The sequence below is a fragment of the Thamnophis elegans genome, chromosome 5 (assembly GCF_009769535.1).
Source record: "Thamnophis elegans isolate rThaEle1 chromosome 5, rThaEle1.pri, whole genome shotgun sequence".
In the NCBI taxonomy this organism is placed as follows: domain Eukaryota; kingdom Metazoa; phylum Chordata; class Lepidosauria; order Squamata; family Colubridae; genus Thamnophis; species Thamnophis elegans.
The window spans coordinates 79,556,713-79,580,744 of record NC_045545.1 but is presented as its reverse complement, the minus strand read 5'-3'; the positions used below and the strand labels follow the sequence as shown (position 1 = coordinate 79,580,744).

The window sequence follows — 24,032 nt, the reverse complement described above, 5'->3', positions numbered from 1 at the left end:
AAGTTTAAAATTTTCGTCTGTTCTAAAGGATTAAAAGATCTAAAGAATTTTGATTCTCTGATGAAACAATACAATTATTCACTCTTACATATAGTAGAGAAGTTCTAATAAAAAGCAGAGTGTGATGCATATATAAAGTATCTGGGAGAAAACCAGGGGGCCTTGCAGACAAAATATCTTATCCTTTTGGGGTGGGAGGGTATTAAAAGTTGCACACAGGTCAACCCCCTAGATATTTCTCTCTAGTCCAATGTGTGACATCTTTAAGACATGTGGACTTCATCTCCCAGAATTCCCCAGCGGGTTTTAAGTCCACCTATCTTAAAAATTGCTGAGCTTGAAAAACACAGCTCCAGTCAGAGGCTTCCCTCTTTTGGCTTCTCTCCAAGATGCCAACTGATAAAAATTTTAGAGGTAGTAATATGTAGAAGTCTATGTCAGTTATTGTATACTGAAGCTCTCAGTACTAGGACCGAGATCTCTCTCTCTATATATACATCTCAAGCTAATACGTACTATATTATGTTTAAACAGCTTGATTTTTGAAGATTCAGTAAGAACGCGATCGTCATAAAACTCTCTATAGTTCTGTCATCCTGGCAACTGCATTACATTGTAATATGTGATGCAGCCTGTCAATTTAGTAGCAGTAAGCACTAGCCTCTCTCCCTCTATATCAGGGGTCTCCAACCTTGGCAACTTTAAGACTTGTGGACTTCAACTCCTAGAGAGTTGGGGGTTGGAAGTCCACAAGCAAAGCTGGCTGGGAGTTGAAGTCCACAAGCAAAGCTGGCTGAGGAACTCTGGGAGTTGAAGTCCACAAGTCTTAAAGTTGCCAAGGTTGGAGACGCTCTATATTAAGAGTTCAAAGATTTTGCCAAACTCAAAAAGAGCTCTGGTTTTCTTGGACATGATGCTGCCTCAAAAATGAAGGATGTTTTTACAGGTACACACACACACACACACACACACACATACACACGAGTGTGCATATTTATATACAATATATATTTATAACATTCCTCTCATGATACAAGCTACCTGATTGAGGCTACAATCTTAAGGAATGGAAATTAAACACAGTATATAATAAACATTTCCTTAATGCTGTAATTGTAAATACAATAGGTGCAAAATGATAAAACATAATCAAAATGTTTACAGAAATGTCAAAAAAAAAACAAAAAAAACAGAATCAAGGAGTTAAGCAACACGGCAACCAATATATTTCCACAATAAATTAACATCCAGTTCTTCCACTAAAGTTTTGGATTCCATGCTTCCATGACAGTTAAAAGTTTAACATCTACAATATAATTCATCAAACTAATTCACAGTAGTACCGAACATACACACAGTAATTTTTATTGTGGAATAATTTTTTTCCTGCAATTCTGGATTGTACCTCAATCACAACTACATAAAGAAAAAAAGGTATAAACATATTCCTAAAGGTTAAATATAAAAAATTCCTTTGCTTAGAGCTTTATATTAAAAAAAAAAGCCTTTTGTCAAAGGGAAAAAAGTTCAAATGATATTTCCCACGTTTATGATTATACAATTTGCCTTCTTTAAAGATCTCTTCACTGTAGAAGATACTTCTAATTGTTAAAAACAAATCTATATATAAGATACCTGATTGCCAAATTTATCCTTAACTTGCACTTGGAATTAAAAACACCACCAAAAAAAAAAAAAACCATTCACATTATAGATATAATAAAACCCCAGAGTCAACTTCTTGGCTTGGTAGCCTTCCGGGCAAAGGGTTCTTTAATGGACCTGCTCTTAGGTAAAGGAAGTTGCTTGCTCACCTGGGTGTATTGGTAGTGCTCCTAGCAACAATGAGCATTCTCAAAATTCTCTTAATTCCACTGAATGACATAAAATGGGTTAGGTTAGTTTAATTCTAGTTCTGAATGTTAAAAAAACAGGTAGGGATGGGGAGCAAGATAAAAAGAGTGGGTTTGTCAAGGCTCTTGCAGCTGCTCAAGGACACCAGGTCCTGACACCACATTCTGCAACAACAGAAAATCCCACTACTTTTAATGGGCTTGGGTTGCATTGCAACATTTTTGATCACATCGTTTTTCACTGAATGCGTAGATAACTATAAGTGATAGACCTAGAGCAGGGCTGTCAAACTCCCAGTCCGCGGACTGGATGCGTCACGTGCTAGCCACACCCACCCCTGGCTTAGCGAAGGGGGAAAAGTCCTGATACGTCATGTGATGCCGCTGTGACGCCATGAGTTTGACACCCCTGACCTAGCGTAACAATTCAACTGGCTTTCAATAAGTTGCCTTACCCACTGGAAATTTATTCCTCCAGCGCCAGGAATAAATCACAATACAGTCAAAGATTCATTAATTAAAAACAATAATTATACCTCCCAACTAACCATTCCATTAGTAAAATCCAAAGTACAGTTGTGTGCACAATTGCAGTAAGATTTATGAAAACTGAAACTTGATCTATTATAAATCATTCCTTAATTTTTTAATTAATACATATTGGGACATTGGTTAAAATGGTGGTATCTCATGTTTAATTACTTTGTTTTATTAATATTTTTAGGTTAAAATAAGGCATTCTCGGGGCTGGATCTCATTTGACTTCAAGAGGTGTGCAATGAGATAAAAATATGCAGATAGACCCAAAATATGATAAGAACCAAAAACTGGCCCTTACAAATGGAAAACAGGACGTTATAATACACCATTTTGAGCAGTAGCGTCATTGTTCCGTCTTGAAAATGTAAGATAAGAGCCAGCCCATGTTTCAAAAATAATAATAATAATAATAACAGCAACTCAGCGAGATATCAAAATGGAACAAATGAAGTGAATCACAACTCCATTCTGTTAATATAAAAAGCCACTGAAATATAATAATGAAGAGGTATGTACTGTATAGGTGCTGCCAAGTAGAGATAGTTTTTGGCCTCGTAATTTGAAAAAAAGCAAAGAAAACACTTTCACAATGTGATGATTGTTCCTTCTTCTTCAAAGGTCTTTTGGTCAGAATCCTGAATTTTAAATTCCATGTTAATGCTGCTTGTGGAACAGTACAGGTTGACTTCCCTGGAAGAAATGAAGCCGTTCTGCATGGATTCATGGTGGGTCTCAGTTTGTGTCAGTGAATCCAGACTTTCACTGGACGGGGCAGCTTTTGGAATTTGCTGTGGCTCCCCATTATCTTCGATGATTATATCATCTTCATCACTGTCTTCTTCCTCGGGTTGGTAGCGTGGCACAATATGTGGAGTGTAACTTGGAAGGCTGTTATCAGTAGACTGTCCTGAGCTACCAGAAGTCCGGCTGTTCCTAACAACGTTGTTCCTCTGGTTTGCTGGTCTCACAGTAATGATCAGATTGCGACTGTTTGCAATCATCATATCTGTAACTTGATCGAGGCTTTTTCCTGAAACTTCTATACCGTTCACTTCTAGGACTTCATCATTAACAGCCAGTAAACCTGTGCTTTGAGCCAGGCCTCCAGGAACCAGCCTGGATATGAATATACCAGGAACTTTTTCTAGCCCGTGCGGGGTTACTCTGACACTGGAGCCATCGCGTATGTAAAATCCTAGAGGCTTCTCAGTTCCGTATTTATAAAGGCGCACTCTGCGATGAGTTTCTGGAAGTATGTCCACATCGATAATCGAAGACACTGGCCTGAAGTCTTGTGGCAAGCTAATAACAATGTGTGGCTTTTTCCTATGGTTGTCGGGACGGAGCACATTGGATAAGACGTTTTTCTTCCTTGTCATGGTATCTGTCCCAAAGGCACTGTAGTCTGCATCTTCTGTAGGATAAGGAGAAAATAATGTATTAGTAATTATTAAAAAGCAAGACATATTCCAAACAACATCTAAAGCATCACTCATTAAAAGTGATTAGAAAAGTAAAAGCAGCTAGAAAAAACAAATGCACAAATGTAAAATAGTGGTAACTATGGGAGACATTTAGGTGTCCTAGTGGACAGTCACTTATACTTAAGCCAGAAGTGTGCTCAGCTGCCAAAAAAGCCAATGCAGTCTTAGTCTGCATTAACAGAAGGGTAGTATCAAGATCATGTGAAGTGACAGTATTGCTTTAAATTACACTGGTAAAACTGCACTTGGACCACTGCATCTAGTTGTGGTTAAGGTAAAGGTTCCCCTCGCAGATATGTGCTAGTTGTTCCCGACTCTAGGGGGCAGTGCTCCTCTCCATTGAGAGAAGCCAGCGCTGTCCAAAGACGTCTCCGTGGTCATGTGGCCGGCATGATAAACTCCAAAGGCACATGGAACGCTGTTACCTTCCCACCAAAGGGCGTCCCTATTTTTCTACTTGCATTTTTTACCTGCTTTCAAACTGCTAGGTTGGCAGAAGCAGAGACAAGTAACGGGAGCTCACTCAGTTATGCGGCACTAGGAATTCGAACCCTAGCTCTGGCATCTGCTAGGGATTCGAATCCTAGCTCTATTCAGAACCCTAGTTCTGGTTACCATAATACAAAACAGATGCTGAGATTCTAGGCAAAGTACAGAGAAGACAACAAAGATGATAAGGGGCCTGGAGGTCAAACTGTACAATGATTGTTATGGGAACTAGATATGTCTAGTTTATTGCAGAGGACTAGGAGTGATACGATAGCAGTCTTCCAGTACTTGAGGGGCTGTCACAGAGAAGAGGGAGTCACCTTACTCTCCAAACTGACTGAGGGCAGCACAAGAAGTAACAGCTGGAAGATCATTAAAGACAGATCCAACTAAAGAAAAACTTCCTGACAGTGAGAACAATTATATCAGTGGAATGGCTTTAGAACCCTCCAGAGGTTGTGGGTGCTTCATCACTGGAGGTTTTTTAAGAAGAGCCTGGGCAACCATTTGTCTAGAATGGTAAAGGGTTCAAAGAAGGCGTGGGAATAGAAGACCTCCAGGGTTTCTTCCAGCTCTTATTCCATGCTCTACGAATTTCTTTAAAAAATCATTTCGCTTAAAGATGATATTAGGACCATGATAGATTTTGGGATTGTAACACAGATATGACTGCTAGAAAAGCAGAAACTCAACGAAGAGTCAATCATTTGAGGTAAGAGGTGTACTTGAGCAGTCTTTATTCCAAATGTACTTCTATGCTCCATTTCTGTTTTTACCTCTCAAGTTTCAGCATATGAGAATAAAAAGCATGAGGATGGGCAAAGTGCCAGGGGGAACCCATTGCTGCCAAGTATCTGGATAACAGCTAAATGACCTGGTTTTAATCTCTTGAAAACAAATACCATTCCACAAACCTGCCCTCTTCCAGAGTAAGCAAAATGACTGACAACAGACTAAATAAGTAACATATTTAAACACTGGAAGATACTTTTAACAAGTGGCTGAACCATAAACTAATAATCCTGGCAACCTGCACAGCAAGTAGAAAAATTCTCCTCAGCTACTGCAAAATGCTTCAGTTCAAAGAGAAGAAAATAAGTTTTGATGAAATACTTGCATTTCTATAGCAATAGCACTTAGGCTTATATACCGCTTCATAGTGCCTTACAGCCCTCTCTAAGCAGTTTACAGAGTCAGCCTATTGCCCGCAACCATCTGGGTCCTCATTTTACCCACCTCGGAAGGATGGAAGGCTGAGTCAACTTTGAGCCTGGTGAGATTTGAACTGCCGAATAGAGTCATATTTAACTTGTAAATGTTGCAAGGGAACCAGTTTTTCCCCCACATTTGACAAAAAAAGTGTCTCCTTTCAGAGCAACACGGTTTGAAAATCAGAGCTGAGGTAACTGGTACGCAATGGTACAGCATAACAGAGTCATCTGAAATATGCTAAAACCTCCAGAATCTTGAAATCTATTTTGATAAGAGTATTCATACTTCCAGGAAAATTATCTACAGATGTCTAGAAGATGTTGCAAGCCTCTTAAAAGTTGCTTTATTCTGACATAAACATAGTTGAGCTCATTTTCAATCAAGTTACACATTATTGTTTATGGCCTTTCACAACTTGCCACAGAAAAACAGTATTAAATTGTTTCTCCGACGGGAAACAAATAGTAAATAACTCTATGTTTTGTTAGGGACTACATAATTTGACAAAAAAACTGTACACCTTACAAAAGCCGTCATAGGAATGTTCTATGACGGTAAGAACTCTAAGCAAAACTCGATATTAATGAGGAACAGTGATAAATTCCAGTAAGATCTCACTTATTTTTGTAAACTCAAAACTCTAGAAAAACCAGGGGAGAGTATCAGTAATGCCAACAAGCTGTTTTCCATGGAATCTAATCTGTTCTACTTAAACCTCTAGTGGAAGAATCCAGATAATATTTCAAGTTCCTAAACAGTTAGAAAATAATCCAAGTCTCTGTTATTTGAACAAGGAAAGAGTGCATTCACAGAAATGGGATATAAATTAAAAAAAAAAACTTGACATTAAAAAAAAGAAATGGGAGCGGGATCTTTTTTAAAAAAAAAATCTGTATCTACATATCTACCTATCAAAATTTGATTCATTTGCACTTCCATATCACATATCAATTTAAAGATTTTTATGTAAACATCTTTTTTTAAAATTTGCTTCTGCAATACAGCTTTCATTGTCTCCCTCACCCCCCCTCACTTTCTCTTATACCTAAAGAACTATGGAACATAATTGGGTGTACATAAAGTGAATCCATGGATGAAAACAATCAGTTGCATAATGGCAAATGTGTATAACACAAATCCTGAATAAAGAAAAAGAAATCAGTACATGTGACAGGCCCTTTTTTTAGTTATTGTCAAAATTGGATCCTGGGACAAAATAGAACATGGAAGAAAAGAAAAGTAATAGAGGTGAAAACAGAACAATTTCAGAAAAGAAAATCCTGTTTTAACAGATAATTTTTTCAACTGAATAAATGGAAAGCGAGCATAAGAAGAAAGGATATGGAGACTGCTTAGAACAGTGATGGCAAACCATTTTGGCACTGAAAAGGGTGCGCGCATGCACAGTACCAAGTGCAAAAAATGGAGCACTGCGCGCACTCTCATCTGAGCTGCGACAAGGAAGAGGAGCTGCCCAGGGGGCATGTATGCGCTAAAATTGAACTTCTGGTTTCCAGCACGCACATGTGCGCCGGCCAGCAAATCTTCCGGTTACATGCTGGCTGGCACGCATATTCACCCCAGAAAATGGAAGACCAGCTTTTCTGGTTTTCAGCACTGCCACATGTGCAAAGACCAGCTAATCGTTGCATGGGCATGTGCGGTGGAAACCCAGGAGAGGAATTGGCAATGCTGCGTGTGCCAGACGACATGGCTCCGCATGCCACTTCGGGCACGTGTGCCATAGGTTTGCCATCATGGGCTTAGAATAAAGTGAAAAAATACTTTAAAATGCACCAGAAGTGTGTGATGTTTAAAGGAAGAATAAATAACATGGTGGACTAATGATGTTAAAAAAGCGAAGGAGGAAGAAAAAAGATATATATAATGAATGTAGAGAAACTGGTATTAAAGAGAATGCAATCAAAGAAAGAAAGGAATGTGAAAAGGCAGGAAAAAGGCAACATGATTTTGAGGGAATTTTTTTTACTATTATGGAAGGATTACATATACTCTGCCCTCAGCAATGATATTAAAAATACAAATGATGAAATGGATTGGCCTTAAACAAAATAGAGAGAATGCTTGAAGAAATATTTCAGCTATGTTTATAGCAGGGGAGGGTTGCTGCCGGCGTTACTGCCGCTTCGCTTTGCTTCGCATGCGGTTTGCTGCATGCACGTGTGCAGTGCGTGTGCATGCACAGTTGCCTGTAAAATGTTCTGCACATGCTGGCAATGCCAGCGGCGACTGGGGAACTGGTTTAGAGGCATGGCCAGCCTGGGTCGCTGCTGGTTCTGTGACCCAGGCCAACCAACCACTACCGATTCACCCGAACCGGTAGCAACCCACCTCTGGTTTATAGGTATAACAGTGTTATGTTGAAGAGGACAATTGAAGCTAATGCTTTAAATTTAAAGTTTTGTGGGACTTGTTTAACGTTAAGTTTGAATATTCTATCTATTCCTTAAGACTGGAAGAATGACATTATTGTCTTCCTGTAACAATATTTTCAAACTGGGCAGTTTTAAGACATGTGGACTTTAACACACAAAATTCCCCAACTGAGGAATTCTGGGAGTTGAAGTCCACACATCTTACTCTAATCCTATAACGAAGGGGGAAAACTAGAATTAAATTAGCTAAGTCTCTCTGGAAAAGTAGTTTGATAGAATTTGGACTGAAATAGCACGAGAGGTTATTTTGGTTTGCTTATTTGGATCTTGCCTAGTATTACATTTTTTCCTGTTCTTATTTTTTATTTTTATCATTGTCCACCATCCAGAGTCACAAATTGTGGGAGCAGCAGCTTTAGAAATTCCTTAAATAAATGGAAGACAAATGAAAAATGGGAGTATGCAGCATGGTTTTGTGTTAGACAGGTTTATTTTAGAAATGCATAAATGTCATTTATTAGTGACTAGAAAACTTTTAGGGAGTTTGTGCTGAAAAATGAACTTGTGATTTATGGGTTTCAAATTTAGAAAGGGTCAAATTATGGAAAGGAAATTATGATGTAATCTTAGAGAAAGTGGATAAAGTATAAATCTGTAACCGCTATCATGAAGATCGAACACCTTTTCTTTGGAATTGTTCCTCCCCCACTCACAATTTCTATTTCTTTTTCTATATTTCTTGTTCATTTTTTAATCACTTTTCTTTATACTTCTTTAATTCAAAATGTGTACTTTCTAATTCTGTTGAAAAACCTCACTTATAATTAATTAAAAATATAAAGGAGTGTGTAAATGTAATTAAAGTTACTGTCATTTGTAGGTTTGAGTAATGCTTTTGACAAGCTGAATACTTGGCATGAATATGGAGTTAAAGGTTGGTTTTAAGAACTTTTCATAATGGGAGTAAAAAACATGACCACGACAAATGGAATATTTGGGGAACAGTTTAACTTTAGGAAGCAGGGAATAAGATAAAAGATGTGTGATGTTCCTTGACTGGTTGATATAAGAAATACTTATGGTGACATTGGAGGTGAGTTAGTTGGGGTTGTGAATATATGTTTACGTTTATATACATAGGATCCCATGTTAATGGTTGAGAAACCAAATGATTTGCAGCAAATCTCAGACACTGTACAATGCAACAGGAATTGTAGAGCTGAACATTAATGTTCAAGGATCAAGGAAAAATACCATGAATAACTAAAAGTGAGAAATACCTAACAAGTAGAGTAAGTAGTGAAATTTCTGTAGTTTGCCAGAATGCTTAGGAAAGATGGGGAAATGGATGGAGAGAGATATTAAAAAGAGAACATATCATTGTGGTACTTTATCAGGGGTAAGTATATATCAAAATGTTGGGAACAAGCCAGGTAGGACAGGGAGGAGGACTCAAGTGGGAAATTAGCCTTGAATCATTGCATAGCTGCAAGAGATCTAGAGATGACACCACGACCCCAAGTTCCATGAAACCTTTTCCATCTGTTTCCAAAGGAAGCCAAGAAGTCTGGGGAGATTCCTGTATTATAGGCAGAATATAATAAAGAAGTTGGTTTGAATTCTACATGTGTGGATCAGGTTGCTTGAATCTGAGATAAAACAGGCAAATGGAGAGGACTAAACCTCACTGTTTCCTTGCCCCTTCCCCAGCCAGGCCTGACAAATGTGTTCAGCAGACAAGGCTCACTGCCTTCTTGCTCTCACTGTGAGCTTCCCAGGTCTGCGGCCTCACCCAGTGCTTAGATCTTGAGCCAACAGCAGGAGGAAGAAGATAGCAAAGTCAGTTGTGGGCAGTGAAGCGTGACAGTGAGGAAAGACGGGGCATGTGACAGGGCCTATATTATAGGCAGAATATAATAAAGCAGTTGGTTTGAATTCTACATGTGTGGATCAGGTTGCTTGAATCTGACATACAGTACAGGGTGTCCAAACAAGAAGATTGGGGGGAGTAAAGATACGCGGATGGGGAAATTGAAGTGAAGGCAAGAGCAGGAGGAGGAGATTCTTGCCTAATGACAGTGCTATCCTAGCTGAACAACCACAACTGAAGCTACCGAAATTGCCATCGCTAAGTGGTGCTGTCAAGTTTTGCTTAATGACCACATCGCTTATTCCACACAGAATATTCAGCTTTCAAATATTGTTCTGAAATTAGAGAACTAAACACCAGCAAATTCTGGTGTTTCCGATCAAAGAGATCAAGCTCCACTAAGCATTATTCAAGAAAGAATATCAGCAAAAAAATCATCATCATCATCAGGTAAAAATGCTTGCTTTATGACTTATCTGCTCTGGCATACATAATTTCTTTCCTTTCTTTTTCTCTTCAACTCCTCTATTTTTTGTGTCTTTTTTTAATTTGGAGAGTGGGTCTCTATCTGTTAATGGGAGCCATTTTAGAAATCAATTATTTTCCAAATTTGGGGATTAAAACTATAGTAAAGTACCTTTCTTTTGCATTTTTCACAGTGGAATGAAAACCTGTTTTTATTATATAGATTAAGATGGCTAAACTCCTAAAAATTGGGGTCACAGGTTATCTCAATTACAATGTTTATACTGCTACCATGCTCCCAGTATAATTTAAAATATTTCTGGACATCCACTAAAGGTAATATTTAGTTTTTGATCACTTTGGTATTTGATCCAGAGAACATTATATATACCATTTTGAGGAAAGAATGCTAAAATTTACTAAATGAAATGCAAACTGTTTTGAAAGCTATTCCAACATAGCAGTAGGTGAGCAAATTTTTAACTGAGGTTAAAGTTAAGTGTAATTTTCTCTGTGTTCAGCTTCAATCCAAGTTGAAAGTTCACTTTATAAGATATCAGTTTTTTCAAAAGCAACACTGTTATCTACATTTAAATTAGAAAAGTTCTTGAGTTTTGTTAATCTTATTCAGCGAATATAAAAATAATGAAAAACTACATAAAAGAAGTATCTTATAAACACACACATGTGTCATTTCTTCAGTGTTGTCACATGAAAAGATTTATCGGTACTTAAATATTTACAAAATGTGAGGGGCTGTACTCAGTTCTGTGATATACTATATATATGTGTGTGTCTCTCTGTGTGTGTGTGTATATACACACACACCACACACTATATGTATGTATGTATATGTATATGTGTGTGTATACACACACATATACACAATATATATATATGTATGTATGTATGTATGTATGTATGTATGTATGTATGTGTATATGTGTATATGTGTATATTCTATTTTGACAGGTATTAAAGGCACTGATCACTATACAGTTGGTCACAAAGTAACTTTTAAATCACTATTATAATTGCGATTGGTCTCCACGACCTCACTAAATGAGAGCTATCTGTATCTGTTTTGTGGCACAACAGCAACACACAGTAGTCCGGAGACAGAGCAAACCAGTTCACACAAACACTTTTTATTAAAAAAAATAATGTTCATATAACCCCTAAAACTGGTTTCCTCTTCAGATCATGTGATATTCTAAGCATCTCAAAAATTACAGATGGCAAAGTTAAGGTATGTCTTAATTTTCTTATCAATTCCTCTTTCGTGATATGTCTCTCAAAGAATAGGGAAAATAAAGTAGCAGAAATGAAAATTCTGCTCTGGGGTTGACCCTATATCATTTTTCTGGAGGACTAATTGATGTTTAAGCATAATTAAATGGATTCAGACAATATGCTAAGTGGTAGATGACGCTGCTTAACCAAGAACAAACTTGGTCATACACTATTATTGAAAGCTTCTTACCTTACCATGAAATAACTATATTTCTGGGTCTGAGTGACATTCTGACCTAAACCAAAATACAGCTGAGCATGCAATTCTCTAAATAAATAAATAAATAAATAAATAAATAAATAAATAAATAAATAAATAAATAAATAAATAAATAAATAAATATATATATATATATATATATACACATACACATACATACATACATACATACATACACACACACACATACAGTATAATTAAAAACTCAGCAGGGTGGCATGCACGACTGCTTGTGATAACCCTTGAATAATTTATTTTAAGGAGTATTCTTCCGTACAGAGGAACCATTGTTCTTACAACAACTAATCAGTTTAAATTTGCAGCAGTAAGAAACCAGAAGTCAAAGCAGTTATCACAAGTAACTGCCTACAGGGCACAAAAGATGAATTGCTTTTAAGAAATATACTCACTGAGGTGAACCCAAATCTGCATGCTGAATATGCCACACAGATATCACCTAAGGTTTGCATCCACCAACTACACTGATTTAAACCACCCCAAAGCCTTTATCAGACATCTACAGCAAAATATAAATTTATGCTGCATTGTTTGTACTTGACCGCCTGTCAACTCCTCTGAAAGCATGAATTGAAAATAAGAGTAGTACCATTATACATTGTACATGCAGTAACCTCCCCTCTTCCGCCCTTGCTTGTGGAAATTTTTTGTTTGAAAAGTGATAAAAATGGTTATTTCATCTGAATATTTTGAAAGTCACAGTAAACCTTATAAGGTTGTTTTAGCATTAGCTTCTGCCAATGCAATCTTCATTTGAGCAAATAGGGCTAATAAATCATCTGCGGCCTAGTTTGCCATTACTCTATGTGTTACCTCAAGTGTTTCCACTGCTATTCTTTAATATGCACCAAATATTAGTCAATGTTTTGTATACAATCATGAAATTCCATTTCTACAAAGCTTCTACTACAGGCAGGAATTCATAAATATTCTGCCAGTAGTTATGCAAATAAGTAAGGACGTGAAAAGCCCCCCCCCTTCCACATTTTTTGCAAGCATAACAGTAAATGCAAACACTTGCAAACATTAAAAGAAAAGTGCTGTTAAAGTGTATCACCTTATGCTAATATATGCAAGGTTTGAAAGCAAAGATTGTGTGAGAGTTTTTTTAAAGTGCACATACATCTATTTATATCTCTTGGATGAAGACGTAATTGAGAAATTATATTCTTTGTTTAATTGGTAAGTAAAACTAGACAGAGTTTCTTTATCTGCATTTAATGAAGTCATTTCTCTAATGAGCTGATATCTGCTATTAGAGTTTACTATTTCCTGCCCTTTCCACGCTATCTTCCAGGAAGTTACAGGTTCCAGAGATGGTGTGTATGTGGTGGTGATGGGAATACACATTCATACCCAGATTTCTTGCATAACTTTGGATGTACTCCTTATCAAGAGACACACATTCTAAATTCCTGAGCAAAAATTAAGCCTGATAAGAAAACCCAGCCTTTTGCAAAGGAGTAGAAAAGTTGCATATGCGGAGGAGTATCATTGCAAAACGCTGCTTTCAGTGCAAAGGTCTAAACTATTAGATTACTTCTCTTAATGGCTATTGTGCAAGCGGAACTACTTTTTTTCACTCTTAACATTTCAGCAAGCATGTATTCTTTCACTGTACTATGACCAATCTCTCTTGATATTTTGTTTCAAAAAACCCTATTCTTTAACCATAGAGTTGAAAGAAGCCACCTAGGCCAATCCCCTGTTTAGGGCTGAAATCCAAATTAAACCACCCTAGACAGATTGCCCTCTAACCTCTGATTGAGCCGATCCAATAAAGGAGGAGATTGTCATCTCTGGGCAATTGGTTCCACTATGGACTGCTTCTATTTTAGATTTTTTCCCCCCATTCAATGTGAATCTATTATTTCTCCTTACCACAGATCTATTATTGTATGTCCTGCACTCCAGAATGGGACAGAACAGGCCCTGGTTATCTTCCTAAGATTCCTGAGATCGTAATTTTGAACAAATCTCATTTAGCATAGCTAAATGTAACGTGCAGAAAATTATGCAACTGAATTCAGATACATAAAAGCAAAAAGCAATCTACTCTGTAAGAATCAAGTTGGGTTAAAGAACTGCAATTAAAACATGAAAGTAAAGGTACAGGTTTTTGCTGTCTAGTTGTGTCCTACTCTAAGGGATGTTGCTCATCTCTCTTTCTTAGCCGAGTGACCCAGCGTTGTCCGAAGACACTTCCATGATCATGTGGCCAACATAATTATATGCTGAGATTAGTGGTGGGTTCTGGATTCCGTTGCAACCGGTACCGTTGCAACGGGGCCCAGTGTCCTCCACATGAACGCATGCAGCTGCGCACATGCATCTTTCCATCCAGCAATGCCTCTGCAAGCCGCCGTGAAGCGTCAGCTGCTCGGTGGAGCATTGTGCAGGCGTTGTACGTGCCATGCGCGTGCACAGCACCAAAGGGTTTAAAGACAGGTAAGGAGCGCAGGCGGGCGGGTGGGACCTCCGGAGCACCATACCAGAACGGTACCCTGTGGTCCGGGCAGGCTCCGGTACGCCCGTACTGGGGCGTACCGCCTGCAACCCACCACTGGCTGAGATGCACAGAACACTGGTAACTTCCCACCGAAGTGGTACCTAATTACCTACTCGCATTTGCATGCTTTCGAACTGCTAGGTGGGCAGGAGATGGGGAAGTAATGGGAACCCCAAGCAGCTTTCACACATGGTTTCTGGGATTCAAACCCAAGCAGCTTTCCAGCTGACAAGCTCAGCATGTCTAACTGCTGAGTCATCGCACATAACATAACGATAAACACAAATCTAAACTTAATTTCAAAGTAATTCTGTATCATAAATTTCAGTGTACCAAGACTTGTGTACTGAAAACATTTTTATACAGCATAATTGTAAAGGAGGTCTTTACTACATCCAATCTCTGTTTTTAGAATTTGTATAAAATTATTGAATTACCAAGCAGTTAATGAACAGAAGAGGACACAATTGTTTCAAAATCTTTCCCACAGGTAAAATACAGGCTAGGGAGAGGTAAAGAATTAACATTATAATGAGTCTAGCCACAGGTTAGGAGGTAAAACCCAGAGGGCTGCTACATATGATCCCCTAAAATATACTACTATTTTAGCCATTACAGAGCAGTGATTTAAAAAAAACCCTGAACAAATATACTCTAAGAGCCGGTTCTCAGAATTTGTAAAATCAATATAAAATTTCAATCTCTTTGGAAGAAACAGGAGCTGTTTCCTATGCAAACTTAGAACTGCAAAACTCTTTAAGGTAGTTCGCCAGAAAATATGGATGCATTATATATAAATCGTTAGATAAGCAATATACATACAGTACATGGAGTTTAATTGTAAGAAATAATCCCAACCTTACAAAGTGGATTATTTGCTCTAATCATATGACTAGTAAAAGACTTTAGCCACAGTTGCTAAATTTGACTTATGAATCAGTCTCTTACTTCAAGAGATTCAGCTTAAATCTTATCAAAATTGACACTGGGGAAATAAATAGGACAGAAATGCTGGGGAAACTAAAAAACACAACAAAAATACCAGGAGCAAACCTTTGATATCAGAAAACAGGAGAGAGCAGAACTGCAAACATCTTTACTTGTATGCATACAATACAATGGGAGTTACTTGTGTTAGGACTGTGGCCTTAAATATATGGTTGTGTAAACAATTGGATTATTTGGCTCTGGGTTCAATAATTATGACTTGCCACTGAAAGAGAATGACTGGGGCAACCAACAGGCCTCTCTGCTTTCACTCAGAAGCAGAATGGATTCTTTGTGCGACTGTAAAACACAGAAATAGACACTATCTTGGCATATCCAAGCTATTTAGATTCCAGAGTACAATACAATGACCTGATACACTGGCTATACATGAAATTGGCCACTGGAATGTGTATTCCATTGTTTACTAATGTTCAGCTACCATTCACTATTCAGCGTCCCCATCATTATGTTTAATACACATTTCACAGTAGCCAAATAAGTTTGCTCTCAAGAGTACTTTGAACAAGAGAACATCAGTCAAACCTGACTCACAGAAAAGTTGAAATACCAATGGATTTTTCATTTTTATTAGCTATATCAGAGAAATATATTTTAAGCCCTGTCAAATCTATCTATCTATCTATCTATCTATCTATCTATCTATCTATCTATCTATCTATCTATCAATCAATCATCCATTCATCCATCCATCCCCCATTTTTCCATCCTGGGGGGGAGGGAGTCAAAGCAGTGGTCACTGGAAACAAGGCTTTTTCTGTCGATGTGTCCAAAATCAGAAAATCCCCCATTCCTCAGCACATTTGCCAAGAACCATTGCCCAGTTCCCAAAATGCATTTAAAGCTTCTACTGCTGATTTTTATCTCTCTAGTCCTCCATGTAAAAAAAGTATAATGGAGTCATAGAAATTGCTTCTTCCTTCCTTCTTTCTTGAGTTTCTTCTCTTTGTTCCAGATCATTCATATCTGTCCATCATTTCATACAGAGCTAGTGTTTATTACAGTCCGTCCTTGATTTACAAGTTATAGTGGCACTTTAAAAAGTGACATGACCATTTTTCACACTTACAACCATTGTGGCCTCCCATGTTGCAGTGTTCCGGTGTCAAAGTCAATAGGGGAGCTAGATTCTGTGGCAAGGAAAGCCCTAAAACGGGGAAAACTCATTTAGCTGCCTCGCTTAGCAACAGAAATGTTGGGATGAATTGTGGTTGTAAATCAAGGACTACCTGTACTTCCACCTGTAACGCAAGCTCAAATTGTGCTATCCTGCTAATCTGAGATTCACTTCCTGTAGGATGTTCTCCTTCAGCTGATTGCTTATATAAGCAACAGGAGTGGTGGGATTAAAAAAATTTAACTGTCAGTTCTGTGGGTGTGGCTTGGTGGGCGTGGCATGGCTTGGTGGTGTGGCAGGGGAAGGATATTGCAAAATCCCCATTTTCTCCCAATCAGCTGGGACTCGGGAGACAGAGAATAGATGGGGGCGGGGCCAGTCAGAGGTGGTATTTACGGGTTCTCCAACTACTCCAAATTTCTGCTACCGGTTCTCCGGAACTGGTCAGAACCTGCTGAATACCACCTCTGAGCATCAGGCATAATCAGCTAACTTTATTTCCTTCTCCTCTTCCATGCGACTCATTCCGTTCTGAGTAAAACAATTAATAAGAATTGCAATCTAATTCAAAGAACTGTTTTAGACTAATAAAACATCTTTTATCTAAAGAAGAGCGAGTCTCATTTCACACAAAAAAGACAGCCAGGCTGTTGTTTTTTCTTTGCCTGAGGAAGCAGTGCATTTGATTGGTAAACAGCGCTTAAAAACTGCAGCTTCTCCCATTTGGGCAACAGTAGAAGTAATGAAAACACAAAGGGAGGAATATGTAGCCAAAAGGCTCCTTCTTGCTCCAACCACAGCTGACTGGATCTGAAGAAGGGCAGAGATGTTACCTCTGGCATGAAAGCCGGCTGCGTGACTTTGGGCCAGTCCCTCCCTCTCAGCCCAACCCAGGGTTGTAATTGTGGGGGGAAAGAGGAGGAGGTAGAACTACTTATGTACGTTCACCCCATTGAGTTACTTGTGAAAGTGTGATACTGGCAGGATAAAGACCTAATTAAAAAAAGATGCTTCTCAATGGAGCTTTTAAAAACAAACAATTAGATAGCCATGAGTAATTTTAAAACTTAAGAGTAAGGCTCTATTTATTAATATGCCATGTAAGATAACGTGACCCGTCAAAAGCGCGTTCCACAAAAGCGCGGTCGACGAAATCGCGTATGTGACGTCATCACAACGCGACGAAAAAGATCGAAAAATTGAAATAAAAATTAAATTACAGCAAGCCGATTCACATAAAGGTAAGGGTTAGGTTAAGGGTTAGGGTTAGGTTAAGGGTTAGGGTTAGAGCGTTAGCGTTACGTTTAACGTTAGGTTAAGGGTTAGCGTTAAGTTTTTCGTTACGTTAAGGGTTAGGTTTAGGGTTAGGTTAAGGGTTAGGTTTAGGGTTAGGTTTAGGGTTAGGTTTGGGGGGGTTAGGGAAAGGTTTTAGCTTTATTTTTACATTTTTTGATCTTTTTTGTCGCACTGTGATGACGTCACATACGCGCTTTCGTCGACCGCGATTTTGTCCTCCGCGGTTTTGTGGTAGAACCTAAGATAATCGAATTACACATTTTTCCATCTAATTGCGTGTATGTTTTTAGATTGTTGGGGACAAAATGCTGACACTGTAAACCGCTTAGAGAAGGCTGTAAAAGCACTATGAAGCAGTAAATCAGTCTTACTATTGCTATTGCAATTACTTCATGCTAAAGTTCAGCAAACAAAATTCGAATGCTGCACGGGAAGTAAGAATGATATTTAAATTTAAGTGATGCAAGAATTAAATTAAAGGTGTTTCTGTTGACAAATCATGTGCTGTGAAAAATGTGGGAGGAGGGAAAGTACCATTCCATTTAATCTTGTGTACTGAAACAAAACAAAACAAGATGGAACCCACTGCACTTTATACAATTTTAGATCATGCAACAAGAAGAAAGCACAGAAGTAATTCAGGATGTCAAATGATTCAGGAGTTCTCACGCCAGCACTATGTGTAATTCCAGCAAAAGCAAATAAAAAATAGCACGCATTTGACATAAACCCATTGAAGACTGCAATACTAATGAAATGCTTACCTTTTCTCTGAATAAAAATCCGAAGCAAAGGATTAGCAGTAGAGACCGCTTTGTGGTAGTTGTCATCATTATTAATTGGTAGGAGATCTCCGTGAATGTCTGTATATCCAACTAAGACCTCAACATTGGGTATTTTGTGAACATGCTGAAGTAATCCATAGAATTCGTCAAATCTGCCAGGCTTTGATCTTTCCAGAGAAAAACGACGGAACTCTGCACCAAACTATAAGAACCAGAAAACATTAGTAACACTCAGACAATAGAAAATGTATCAGAATACTTTATAATTGTCAAATGGTGGGGATTGCACCCAAGATAAGAAAATGTAAGTCCTTGTTCCCAATCATTTATGAAATGTCTATCTAGCTTTGCATTACAGTACCATTCTCATTCACAGATGTTCCCTCTTTTATCCTTCGGTGATCTCTACATCCCAAAATACTTCACATATGGTATATATAGCAAATTCTCACTTATCATGATCCAATAGAATATAGGTAGCTCAGGGTTGAACTGTGGAGTCCTTGATGTCAAGTGTGGTTGTTTGCTTGCAGATGTTTCATTACTTCACTAAATATCATTGCCATGAAACATCTGCAACCAAACAACCAAGCCCAGAGAGCATCAAGGACTTCACTTGGCATGACTGTTTATGCAAGATCACCCTACAAGATCAGAAATATGGGTTGAATAATGTTCCATTTTAGGGAAATTTGTGAGTTTCAATTTATAGGTATTTACTTTTAAAATGTTTGATCTAAAATCTGAGAAGCTAAAAAATAAATTGCAACTGCATATAATTTATTTAACTTTAAAAAAAATCTGGCCTAACTATATGACTCTGGGCAGTGTACAATAATGAAAATAAAGCACAAAATAAAACAAAGTTTAAAACAGAACCACACATTAAAAGAAAAGTAATATACAAACACACTATGGCCAAAATCCCATTGAAATAAGATGGTGGAACTGCCAATCAAACATGGCAAAACAGGGCAACTGTCCCCACGTTATATTCCAGAGGGAGGAAGTAAATCCAACAGGACCAAGAAGAAGGGCCTTTTCTGTGGTGGCTCCCTCCTTGTGAAACATCATCCCTGTGAAGAAGGTGTTTGGTCCCCATTTTGACACTCTTTCACAAGGTGGTCAAGACCTAGTTTTGCCAACAGGTCTAGAGAACCCAGAATGGGATGGAGCTCATCAAGTAGTTCATTTGAACTGATTCTTGATGCCAAGGGGTGAAGTAGGGTTATTGCTTTATATTGTTTTTATATTGGGTTTTTATTTTTGTAAGCTGCCAAGACACTGAGAATGAGTTAGGCAGTCATATAAATTTTCTTAAATAAATAAATGTCAAGCCACTGGTCTTCCCCTTTCTCACTAGCCCCAAGATCTCTTGACGTTCATATAAGATTTGACACATGATATTCAGTAACTTGAAAAGCAGTAATTACGGCACAGCAAACAAATGCATCTATACATTTGTATTTTTCTCTTTCCAATAATACAAACCCACAAATGAGTTCTCTATCCAACACAATCTGGCTATTCAGTAAGTATGCACAGGATTACACAGTAAATCTAAGCCGGTTCCCCTTTACAGGTTCCCCTGTAATTGAATTCTACATCCTCTTCTGTTACACCCCCCCCCCCCCATGTTCTTGCTCACTCACTTCAGTCTGAAATTTATTTGGAAAGGAAATACCAAAGTACTTCTCTACATCCTTCTAAATCATTATCTTCCTACCTTTGGAGGCTATTATTTAATAAGGAATGTGGTAAGAGCATTTTACACCTGAATGGACAGGATGCTGGATTTCTTTTGGTTCGTGCATGTCACCTACAGCCCTACACAATTATTTAAGCCTGTAATATCAGGCGTGCTAGTAGAAGAGGAAATGATAAATATAAGTTTCCTTTTCCAATAATTGCACCTGTGGATATTCCATATGTTTCACTCTGTATATCTCATAATGCCTTTGACAGAAACAGCAGCAGAGAAAAGATTCAAATGGTATTTTCTACATTTAAATTCAATCAATTAACAGAAAAAGCCTAAAGATAAAGATGCTTTTCCAGCTCTGCTGACAGCATCATTAAAACAATTGGTCATATTACCTTCTTCCAGAGTATTTTTTCAACTTCTTCTCTGTCTAGCCAAACAAGGTTTAAAAACATGTCAAGACAACATGCTTAAACCTTTCCAAATTTTTCAAAATGCAGAAGAACAAGGAAAATACAAATCAACCGCTCCCACCTACCGAAGTCTAACAGAAATTATAATGAGGCAAAGTAACAGGAATTAATGATTATAGCAATTGGAAATCTTTATATATGCATGTTTGATCAGTTTTCAAACTGAGGTTCAAGTGTATGTGAATTTCAAACAACATTTCAACTTGCTTGGCCTAAATTTTTAAGAAACTTGATACATTTCCAACTTCGCTGAGGCCCAAATTTGGCTTAAATTTTATAGAGGCTTACATGCAGACTTGCTGCCGGAGATTTTGCCTTAATCTTCAAGACATTCCTGACCACCTTGATTTTACAAGACCATTTTACATAGTCAAAGACGACAAGCATTAATGGGGCTCTATGATTTTGCCATCTATATGCTTCAAGAGGGCTTTGTTTTGGCTGATACAGTAGATTTTTAATGCTGATTAAAGAGAGAGATTTAATCTCTAATGCAGTGGTTCCCAACCTTTATTTGGCCATGACACACCTAAATATTTTCAAAATCCTGATCCCCCCCCCCCGCAATATATAATTCTTACTTTACTCAACAAGTGAACTCTACTCACGTGGAGGAAGCCTAAAAGGCCACTAACTTGGTTTAAGTAAGGTTCAAATTGCCCCCATTAAAAATCAAATTGAGCCCCTGTAGGGCATGGGCCCCACATTGGGAACCATTGCAGCCCTCCCTTGGTTAGAACAGACTTATTTTCCGTAGTTATTTTCTTGTCCAACTCACAGAATTCCTTCATTCTTGCTAGATTTGATGAAGCTAGATGGGAGTTTAAAAGCACTCCATTATAAGTGTCTTTGACTCTCTGACTGATGAAGTAGAATCAGTGTCATATCTGTTTCTTTCTCTCCTTTATGCTCTGGCTGAGCTTTTAGTAAAGATTCTGTCAATCAACGATAATGGAGCTCAACAACATGATGTCAACTGACAATCATTCGTTTAGTGACTAAATTTACAACAGCACTGAATAAAGTGACATGATAATTTTTCACACGACTCTTGCAGCATCCCCATGGTCATGTGATCAAAATTCGAACACTTGGCAACTGGTGTGTATATTTATGATGGCTGCAGTGTCCTGGGGTCAATCACCTTTGATAAGCAAATAAGGAAGCTAGAGTCACTTATCAATTGTGTTACTAACTTAATTGCAGTGATTCACTTAACAATTGTGGCAAGAAAGGTAATAAAATGGGACAAAATTCACTTAATTGACTTGCTTGGTAATGGAAATTTGGGGCTGAATTGTGGTTGCAAATTGAGGACTACCCATAACAGCTATACTAAACAAAATTATACAGATAGGCTCAATCAATTTCCAGAAAGCCGGACCTAAGAGAACATCCAGGTTTTCAAAGATATACAAAATGCCAGCAGGATTATGATCAAGTGAATATTAAAGGACATAGTGTTCCAGCCACAATGACAGAGAAGGCAAGTTTCCTGGTCCTGCCAGATGGTATTGCTTAATAGATGGGAACTGGACCCCGCCTACCTTGCCAGAGTTAATGAGATAGACAGAGATGACCAGAGAAAGAAGTCCCATAAATAACCCTGCCTCATGAAGGTCTTTATAGGTAGTAATTGTCTCCTTGAAGCCTATTGGGGGAGGGAGGCAACCATGGTAGTTTGCAGAGCAATACAGGCATATTGAGGGGCACCCACAAATGTCTGCATATTGGGTCAACTGCAGCTTCTAACTGCTCTTGGTGTAGACCACATTGCAATTCAGATGATCAAGGCATTAGCAACTGTGAATGGCTCTTCCTTCCAATACAATGATGAAGTTAGAACTAGTTGTGGAAACAGTTATCACATATGAACTGATCAAAGAAATAAAAATCAATCATCCCTGTGGTGTCTTATTAGATTTATATCTCAGCTTTGTTTAACCCAGAATACCTCTTGCCTTCTATTTTCACCACAACAATCCTATGAGGGTGACTAGTTTGCAAGAGATCAACCTCAATACTCCATGTTGGCTTGTAAAACATTTAAATAAATGGCCTTAATTTCAAACTATCTTGCATCCTTGTAAACATCTTTATTGTTGAAAGCTGCCTAGAGTTGCTGTGAGCAAGTAAGCAACTATATATTTTCTAAATCAATCAATAAAATCCTATACAGTCCATTAACTTTATATTACACAATAATCAAGCAAAACAGATGTGATGTGTTGTGTTGCCAGAATTGTAGGTTGTTTCCAGATATTTACTCTGCAACATTTATGCTTTGTTCCCTCACTTTTCTATGATACAATCTGAGCCAATCTTGTTCAGTACTAGTATTTTTATTCAGAATATTCTTATATCAAAGTACCAGAAAAGACCTATTTTTGTCCTATAACAGCAATAAACTTGTATGATATAAAAAGTGGATTAAGAGAAAGTGATTGGTACAAAGCCATCCAGAGAGCTTCCATAGCTCATAAAGAATTAAAAACTAGATCAGACACCATAACCATCGATACATATTGGCTTTCCATTGTTTACTTATTTCTTTGAGATTTGATACTTTTTCCATAGGCCAGGAAATCTGATTTTTTTTAAATAAAGAAAACTGAGTCTGCATTTATTATTACTCTTCCATCTTTGTTAAAATACTTTGGAAGATTGCTCCTTTAGCTTATCCATTTTCTTCTTGCATGCTGTCACTTTCAATACTGTCTTATATCTTTGTGTATTTCTTATATTTATAAAATAATTAAGCACATACTTTTTCTGATTTATGTTTTTTTACTTTATTCTATAACAATGTTCCCATCTATTTTTTTAATTAAGCTTTATTACAGATCATTAACAGATGTATACTTAAAAGGGTAATAGCGATGTAAAAAATATCTTTTCCTGACCACATCATCATGCCATAGTTAAAAGATCAAGGATCAGATGAAAAATGAAAGGGAAAATATGATATCTCTAGGCTCCACTCTTGTTCAGGATAAAAAGTTATTTTAAGTCTGTCCCACACCTTCGGGACTGTTCAATTTCCTAATTTAACTTTATAAGTATAAAAATATTTATAGTGCTAGATATCCTCTCAAAATGCAACTATTGTTGAAAATGCAGTTATGAAATAATTGTACTTGCTACACATGAATATAACATGAATGGAACATATTCTCCCTGACTAGTGCCAGTCAATTTTTTCCAATTCTTCATGTACTGTACAAAATTCAATGTATGCATGTATAACACCCCCCCCCTTAGTTCTCTGTTTATGGTCCTTTTACATCATTCTATAAATATTT

At 37.7% G+C, this 24,032-nt stretch overlaps 1 protein-coding gene across 1 annotated transcript in view; it reads right to left on the bottom strand.

Annotated features, from left to right (window-relative positions):
- Positions 1 to 1,394: 1,394 nt before the first annotated feature.
- PARD6B (par-6 family cell polarity regulator beta) overlaps positions 1,395 to 24,032 on the bottom strand; it is a 25,473-nt gene continuing 2,835 nt past the window's right edge. Inside the window, exons 2-3 of the mRNA XM_032218092.1 lie at positions 18,535 to 18,757; positions 1,395 to 3,807 (exon numbers count right to left, since the gene is read on the bottom strand). Coding sequence (XP_032073983.1) covers positions 2,978 to 3,807; positions 18,535 to 18,757 — 1,053 coding nt within the window. The 3' untranslated portion in view covers positions 1,395 to 2,977. The remainder of the gene's footprint in view (positions 3,808 to 18,534; positions 18,758 to 24,032) is intronic.